A 9,022-nucleotide genomic window follows, 5' to 3' on the forward strand; every position below is an offset into this window, starting at 1 on the left:
TTTTTTATTGCTGAAGTGTGTTGAAATTTCTTCTTCTGCATTCTACTGTACGGACGTAAATTTACTTTCCCTTCAGCCTGAGGCTTATTCATTTCACTTTTGGTGTGAAAAGGCTTTTATATTTGCCAAAAATAGAACTTTTTTATTTTAAAAACAAACAAGCAAGCCCTGTCCAGATTTAAAAAGTAGCGCAAAAGTAACGTAACGCATTACTTTCCATAAAAAAGTACGTAATTAGTTACTTTTTTAATGGAGTAATGCAATATTGTAATGCATTACTTTTAAAAGTAACTTTCCCCAACACTGTTTGTTTTAGACCATTATAAGCCACACTAGTTCAGAATGTGACCAACTAAACCAAATACCAAAGTCAAAGTCTTCGGAAAGCAATACAAACAATCTTTTTATCTTCTTTATCTCTTTTTGGCATACAAAACAGGCCCTTGCCTTGTATAGATTTAAGCGTTTGCGTAAGGCACACGGATGAATGCATTCTGGGTCGTGTCCTCTCATGTCCCATCCGACTGTTTTTTATGACAGTGCTGTGACTGATTGCCACAGTTACTCATAGTGACGCCAGCAGCCTAATCAAAGTGCTATATTTTACATACATCAGCTTAATCTTAATCACAGTGATGTTAGACTGCAGTAGAACGGCACGTAGCTTTGTGTTTTGAGCTCATTATTTAAGCCCTGTTACGGTAAAACACCTTTACCAACTCTGATCGGGCTTACTGAACAGAAATTACTTTGTTAAAGTCACTTTAACGCCATGATAGCATGATTTTTAAATTTTCCTATAAAATGAATTATGCTCATCCCTTTTGCACCAGGACAAGCAGGGCTAGTAGAACTTTAAATGTCTTTTGGCTTTTCACAGTCATTTAGATTGAGATTATAAAATTTAGCCTACATCGGATTAAAGCTAATAATTGGCAGATATGTTTTCAGCAGTAAGCCTTATTTTTCATCTCTATTTCCTGTGAATGTGCGGTACTTCTCATGCATTAGCCGTTATCTAAGTACAAGAACAGAGTGAAGTAAACTGTAAATCTCATAGTTTAGCATTCATTGCTAAATCACTTTACTATTTTCTCCAGTAAGTACATTTTCAAATCTCTTAGTACAAAAATACAAACTGATCAAACTTGTAACACAACTTTCAAAACCAGATCTCATGCTTTCATTACAATTTTCATTATAGTTACACATTTTCAATTCACATAATCATTGTTTCAAAGCACAAGATTATTGTAATATGTAATGAGAACATTTGAGTTTATCACCGAAACATAACAGAACATTCTGAATGAACAACGGTTCATTCAATAGCAAACAATGCAAGAAGCATGGTCCAGTTCACCCTTGTTGCTGAATTAGTAGCAGAAACACAGACTACAGATGATACATTCGAAAATACATGTAAACTATCTAACTGACATAAAAATTATATGTAATAATTTGTTTGTAATAGTGTCTATTCAGTGTGCCATCAAAAGTTGTGATGAAGTATGACGCTAGTGTAACCCCTCTCTCCCGGGTCCTCACCGCCACACCTCGTTCTTGTTCCGAGTGGGTCTAAAACGCGGGTCTCCGGCATGAGAGGCGGACGCACTAACAAGGAGGCTGAAGACTGCAGCCCCTAGCGTCAGTCGCTAGTGCGCCTCTTGAGATCGGGGGAGTGAGGTTTACCTGCACAGCACCTACCTGCTGGCCTCCGTTACACTCACCCCCCTAAACCTTACTCCCATCCGGGTCACGGCACCAATGTAACCTCTCTCTCCCGGGTCCTCACCACCACACCTCGTTCTTGCTCCGAGTGGGTCTCCGGCATGGGAGGCGGGCGCACTAACAAGGAGGCTAAAGACTGCAGCCCCTAGCATCAGTCGCTAGTGCGCCTCTTGAGATCAGGGGAGTGAGGTTTACCTGCACAGCACCTACCCGCTGGCCTCCGTTACACTAGCCATGAGGTTTAGTAGAGAGTTGGCAGCTCTTTGGACAGTGCTTTTCTGACTGACCCATCCATTTCTCAACTAATAAGCTAATGAGATGAATCAGGTGTGGTTGATTTGAAGAGTGTGAAAAATATGTAGGCTACTGTTGGTGCCTCCAGGAACAGGGTTGGGAAATACTGATGTAGCAACATCCGCTTGTTTTCTTATGGTTTTCTTATTGTGTGCACATTTATGGGTATCATGTTCCCGATTACATAACCACATGTGCGTTAGTATGCATTTCACTGAAATGTTTCCTCGGATTGTTTGCAATAACAACTTATGCATATTGATGAGAAAATATCAGATTTATTTAATATTAAAAAACAAACAAACACACAGCAAGGGTCCTTTTAAAAATTATAAATATTGTGAACACAACATTGAGCATATACATCTTGTGGTCATTCATAATGCAATGAAACGCAACCGTACAGTGCTATTAATATATGCTTACATAAATGTTTTCTTAAATAATAAGTGTTAATCACACATCAAGTATGATTTCAAACTGTCCAGCCTCTTTAGAGACGAAAAACACATCTTTGGCCACATCCTCCTTATTTTTACACTTCTCACAATTCATACACTTTTTCTGACCTCTGAAATGTCACATGTCTCACTTCTCATCCCAGCTACATTTCTTCTGCCTTCAGTATTTACTCCTTTGCAATACATACACTTCTCTCCAGCTGTTTTTAGACTTAACTCTGCTTCAGTCAGGTTAACATGCCCCACCAGGCCTTAACACGTGTGGGACTCTTCATCCCTGAGCTTTTGCTGAAAAACACCAACTTCAGCAGCACCACAGTAATAACTTGTTTGTTTTGTTGTTGTTGTTTTTTACTAAGGAATCTACTGTTTTGCATCTGGCCACATGCAGTTTAAGTGTTCCCAGGCAACAGTACTCAAAGAGCATTGGGAAATGCTGTCACTGGTCCCAAGTTCAGTAGGGAATGCGAGCATTCACATTGGAAGTCTATCTTGGCAATCTCTTGAAAGCCTTTGTCATATCTTTAAGGCAGCCAGCTCCGATGGTTCACTTTGCAGCCTTGTAGGCAGCTAAGTTCAGTGGCTCCTTGCTCGGGACGCACCAGTCATCAGCTTCCTGGTTGAATTTGTAATGGCGCAAGGCAGTCTGATTGAACACTGGAAGCTTCTCTACTGAATCTGTAGACAGGGCCTGCGGGAAGAAGACTGTGGATTAATGATTTGAAGACTGACGGATGTAATGTCCAAAGTTGACAGGATGTTTTGCACGGGTACAAGCTCAACAGATAAGGTTAGTGTAAGCAAAACCCTCAATACGATTTGCCATCTTGCGGTTTGTTTAAAATTTCACCTAAAAGTGCAAAGTCGTGGTTTACTCATTGTGCCAAACCCATATGACTTACTTTCTTTCGTGGAATACAAAAGGAGAGGTTTAGCATAATGTTGACACAGCCCATTTAATGATAACTGGGCAAAAATCCTCATATGGTGAGGATTAGTAACAGAATTTCAATTTTTATGCAAGCTAACACTTTTTTTAGGGATCTCTTTACCTTCAGCTGAATTACGGCATCTGTACCATAGCCCTCCATTGGATAAAGCTGGAGATCACCTTGGAAGTATCGTGCATACAGGCGGGAGGTGGGAAGGCCATAACCAAAGCCAGCCTGAGGGAAATGTCTGACTTTCAGTTTTTTATGAAAAAACATATGCACCTGCTATTATGTAGTGTCCCATGCTCTTACCATTGGGGTCCGTTGATGGTCACCAATAGTAGGTCTGGGCGCTGTTGAATACATGTAGCTAAAAAGTCTATCAATCTTCCTGAAAGGAACGCCACCGCCCCTGTCACTGATCTGGAACATGAAATGTGAATGTTTAGAGAACAATGACGTGTTTTGTGAGCTGCATTACAACAGATGATGAATACGTGTGGGTTACATGACTAAGACTAAGGGATTGACTGTTGTATATGTATAAGAAGATAAATATAATCTTGCAAACACTGTTACCGCATGGATATAGCATTGCAGTTCAATGTCTGCTTTGTTGCACGCTTTAGCCACCAGCAGGGCAAAGGTTAATATCGGTAATACTAGTCAAAGCTAGTTTCCATTTATGGCAACAAATGATCTTGATTAAGGGTGGTTAGAATATTCATCTCTAGGACAGTTTATATAACAGTTATTATCAGTTATCACTGAATCTAGGGCAATGTAACAGTGTGAGCAAGGAACCGGTGGTTGAGAAGAATGATTCAAACAAGGCGGTGGTGTTGGTGTGACCTCATATTCTCACTGCCAACTTTCTCTAAAAACATCATACTTGAACTTTCATTTACCTTGATTGACAGGTCCTCTCCGCCTAGAGCAACCATGACTTTGATTGGTGGCAATGTGCTGCTTGTTTCATGATTCTCAATAGTAGCCCTCATTGCATTCTGGAGTGGAGGAGACATAAGAATGACTTATTTAAAATCTAAAATGAATTATCATTCCATATGCGTCTGCAGTATGCAAAAATAAAGCACCATGCCTACCTTGAAGAGCTCAAATACCATGTGGTAGAGATGAGAAGGAACGTAGGAAATCTCGATTGGTTGCGACTTGTTCTTTGCTGCACCAGAGAACAAATATTATAAAATACAATGTAGTTTGTGAATGAAATTGAAATGAAACATGATGGAACGTCTGGAGAATATATTTGAACATGTCTGTTCCTCACCGTTTATCTCTCTAAGCTCCAGCTCAGGGGATCCGAGGTAATACTGCTCACAGAGCATTTTAGCACACTCATATGCATCTGAAGCAGAACACAGGACATTAGTATTGAATTTGCACTTGTCGCTAGGGTAATATTTGTATCCCAGGTCGATAACGGTATGCACTGAAGCACTCACCGCTGATTACATTTGTGACGTCACAGCAGGAGTCAATGCACCCGATGCTGCTGGGATGTCCTGGCTTTGTGGAGCCATCGAAGATCAGAGCTAAAGATAGAGCAGGAAATAAAAGGGAACTGAGGGTTAGCGGTGTACTTCAAGCTAATCATTCTCTCATATTCAGTGAATAATTAACTCAAACTGGAGCAGGCCGGATTATTCAAGATCTAATGACCTGTAAAGTGCTGAGAAAGCGACTATTGATGCCAAGTCCAGGTATTAGGACTAGAGCAAAGATTTAGGACAAGATTGACTTACTGTGCTGGTTGATGAGCATGCGCATGGAGATGCGGTTCATGTAAAAGCGGTCCAGAAAGTACTGAATGTTCTGACTTGTCAAAGGATCTGCCCCAAATGCATCCCTATACTCGATGACACCCTGGGCCATGGTGGGTACCACATCATTGTGCCTGTTCCTGATGGTCACCAGAGTGTCCACAAATCTTTGGGGACAAACAGCAAAACAACTCCATGAATCCTGCTGTTTTGTACCGTTTAATAATACTTCTTTAATATTCTGACAGATGATGTGTGTAGATTGCAGAACCTACCCGGCAAGAACTTTGGGGTCATTGGGACTCTTGTCTTGAAATTCTAGGATGTCCATCAGGCTTTGGACAAACCTGAGAAAGTAAGATAGAGAAGACAAAGGGAATGAAAGGTTGTACATTCACTATAGATTATGTTTTTTTTTTTTACCACTGCAGAGTTACAATTACACTTTTTCATTTCCAATAACACCCTCAAGCTAAATAATGTCTTCACACTTACAGGAAAGTTTTGCAATTTTTAAGCACTCACCGGTGTTGTTATTGTTAACTAAAACTATTGAAAATAAAATATAAATATTATATGAAAAACTTAAAATAAAAAAAATGCAAAAATTAAGAATATTACAAAACTGTCCAAGAACTGTTTAAGTACTAAAATTAATCTAAAATAAAAACAAACTGCATAAATTAACTAAAACTATTCAAAATTATTTCCCATATTAAAATAAAGTTGAAATAAAATAAAAATATAAATATTGGATTAAAATGTTAAACTTAAAAACTTAAATTTTGCCTGGGCAAGGAACTTAAATATGTTTAAGTACTAAAATCACTCAAATTAAATCTGAAATAAAAATAAAAAGATTAAATTAAATTAAAGTATTAAAAAAATTCAGTAGGCTATTAAAATAAAGCTGAAATAAAATAAATAATAAATATTAGATTCAAATTTTAAACTTCTAAACTTAATGTTTCCTTGGCAACTAACTAAAATATTTTTATTTTTTTTTATTACTAAAATTTCTAAAAATAAATTAAAGCTAATTTTAAAAACAAAAACTCATAGAATGTTACAAAAGCACATAATGCAATTACTAAAACTAAAATGAAAACAAAATATAAAAATGAAAAAGCTCATTAAAAATATTTAATGATACGTTCAAAATAATAAATAATAGTATATAAATATATAAAGAATAGTATTTAAACAATATTTTATACTAGGCTATAATTATTTCTGATTATTGTTATACTTTTTAAATATATTAGCTATTAATATTCATTACAGATATTTTCTCCTAATTAGTTTTTTATATGTTAACTGCTTATTTCCCTGAGTTTCCCTGCTTGCTGTTCTGCTGGAGCACAGTAGAATGTACTGTTCCAAATCAGTTCTCGAAAACAAGTCACGCCGCACCTTCTCATATTTCACTTTCTGAAGTGAACCGCAGTATCCGTTACATTAATGTACCCGCAGTCTAGTAAACAAGTGAGGGTCTGCAATGGTATTTCAACACGAAACTACATTCCATAGGCTCGTTAGCAAGTATTTACAAGCACGTTTTTAAAGAAAACGTTTTAAGCATCTCACACCACAACTTAATTTCACATGGTCCAGAAACCCAAACTATAAACTAGAAGAAAAATAGCCTACTATAATAATAATAAGTGCTTTAGTAAGAACTGCTGCGATGATTATTAAGATTACAACTTTGATCCTTAGATTAAAGTTATAATGGAAACCGGATGAAGCTTGATTCTGAACTTTAAACTGCCGAGTGTGTAATGTACAGTAGCCTACAGTAGTGGCTCATATTTCGAAATATCAGGCTGAGGAACTAGGTCAAAGTTCATCGTTCAGTTAGGAGGCGTACACATTACATAATGCACACGTGTAAAATAAACCATTTTAATGGGTTAGTATGTTCAGCAATGTATTAAATCATACACATACATGATTTATCGTGTTCGTTTGCGTCTGTTTACTCAAACTACAAGTCAAGGACTGTTCAAAAGTTAGTTAATACCTTTTTTTTTTTATCTGATAACCCAGGACATGGACTTACCAGCTGTGAACTAGCTGAACGGACTGAGTCATTATCAGTTGGTCAGGTAAAAGGTTGATCTCCTTCAAACTGTTGCTTAGTCTGACGGGGAGCTCTTGTCTGAGGAAAGCGAAGGATGTTTTCTCGCACGCATTTGTGGATCCTGAAAAGACAATGTGACAGTGAATCCTCAGCTAAATGCCCACTTTGCTGTAATACAGTTGAACTAAATCTCTAATACTAAGAAAAACAAACTTAAGCAAACAGCAATTAGGCTACTGAATGACTTAAGTTTTGTTTTTAATCTGACAGTTCCTGCTGAGCTTCGTTGCGTGCACTAATTTGTCGCGTTAAAGTTTTTTTTGTTTTTGGAAAAAAAAAACACTTCACTCTTTGTGCATAAATGGTGTGCAAATATAACAGGCTAACGTTACAAATAACGGCAGTACGAAGACCTTACAGAAAGCGCCAGAGCAGCGAACTGTTACTATGGTTACCCCATCCAGGGAACGCGTCAGTTCTCGAGCGTTAATCACATTCTGTTTGAGCGATCATTCACATTTCTAGTTTTTAATTTCTACATGAATGAGCCAATCCAAATAATTTCATAACAAAAAGAATATCGCAGGTTTTGGTGCAATACACATGCACTAATGCCCAGTGTGTACCATCAGCCTTGGAATGACAAGATTTCATGCAAACATATTTTGCATTCAAATCTTAAACTCACCGAAATCCAGAAACTGCTTCATTGACAAAGGCGACGGAGAAAATTTCGCGTAATAATCAATATGCTTTGGCGCATTTAGCATAGCGGCATTCCTCATTATATACCTTACAAACTTCATCTTGGAAGATCTAAATATCCGAACTAAAAACAAAAAACGTTTTATGTTGTCAGAGATTAAAACAAAGCCGTAGCTTTTCCCTGGAGAAGTTTTCCGTATATCCTCGCGTGCAGTTCTCTATTCAGTCTGGGGCTGTCTTGTCTCGAGACCCCTGTTGTTGACAACTCTTTAAAGTTTGCGTTCTTGCACAGTGACACGCCCACGTCGTTACGTCGATATCGATGGTGACCAATTAGAGAGAGGAAACAGGGACACTTGTGCCGGTCAGGTACACGTCAACTCTCGGAATCGCGATCAACAAGCTGGCATCTACGTGATGTTTGTACGAGTATGACAACATGGAAAATCACGCGATAGCATCACAACAAGTCGCCAAATAAAAGGATGATACAGCTGGACATTATGAGGTCAAGCGTCACCCATCACCCAGTTGGACCCGAGTGCAGTATGTGTCATGGAGCTGTGGCAAAGTAGCCTGCATAAAACACGTAAAAGTAAAAAAAACAAAACAAAAAAAATGTACCTGCCAGAAGGCATGACAAATTCATTATTTAAAAATGCAGTGATGCTTCTTAGAAATTTACATTATGCAATAATATGGTAAGTGTAGGCCTAATAGATCAAATTAGAGAAGGTCGGCGTTATTAGACTAATGTATGTGAATGAAAAAGGAAACAAATGAATGTCAAATGTAAACGAGAGTAGTGTCCTTGTTTTAGAGCAGTTATAAATAGTAGAAATAAATATAATTTAAAAGGATCAGTGAAGCTGATGCATACATAATAAATTGTATTTTTACTTATGCATAAACATGTTTAATACAAATACACTGTGGCCCAAACCTATAGCATGTAAACACTTTTGGACATTTATTTGAATGTTATCACATAACACAATATGAGTTAGATTTTTGTTAAATTATTATACCGTA

The 9,022-nt window shown here is 37.6% G+C and overlaps 1 protein-coding gene across 2 annotated transcripts in view; it reads right to left on the bottom strand.

Moving 5' to 3' along the window:
• Positions 1-8,274, bottom strand: part of LOC107753849 (pyruvate dehydrogenase (acetyl-transferring) kinase isozyme 2, mitochondrial-like) — a 14,114-nt gene extending 5,840 nt beyond the window's left edge. The window contains exons 1-11 of one of the 2 annotated variants that reach the window (XR_001641514.1): positions 7,974-8,274; positions 7,265-7,406; positions 5,478-5,549; positions 5,185-5,369; positions 4,885-4,974; positions 4,710-4,787; positions 4,525-4,601; positions 4,327-4,425; positions 3,731-3,841; positions 3,539-3,652; positions 2,733-3,177 (exon numbers count right to left, since the gene is read on the bottom strand). Coding sequence is in view for 1 of the 2 variants with exons in the window: in XM_016570122.1 (XP_016425608.1) it covers positions 3,034-3,177; positions 3,539-3,652; positions 3,731-3,841; positions 4,327-4,425; positions 4,525-4,601; positions 4,710-4,787; positions 4,885-4,974; positions 5,185-5,369; positions 5,478-5,549; positions 7,265-7,406; positions 7,974-8,091 (1,230 nt within the window). In the remaining variant the exon portion in view is untranslated. Of the gene's footprint in view, positions 1-2,469; positions 3,178-3,538; positions 3,653-3,730; positions 3,842-4,326; positions 4,426-4,524; positions 4,602-4,709; positions 4,788-4,884; positions 4,975-5,184; positions 5,370-5,477; positions 5,550-7,264; positions 7,407-7,973 lie in introns of those variants that run through there. The other variant, XM_016570122.1, reaches the window with a different exon arrangement.
• Positions 8,275-9,022: the final 748 nt, after the last annotated feature.

Source organism: Sinocyclocheilus rhinocerous, unplaced genomic scaffold, assembly GCF_001515625.1.
Source record: "Sinocyclocheilus rhinocerous isolate Xijiao unplaced genomic scaffold, SAMN03320098_v1.1 scaffold612, whole genome shotgun sequence".
Lineage (NCBI taxonomy): Eukaryota > Metazoa > Chordata > Actinopteri > Cypriniformes > Cyprinidae > Sinocyclocheilus > Sinocyclocheilus rhinocerous.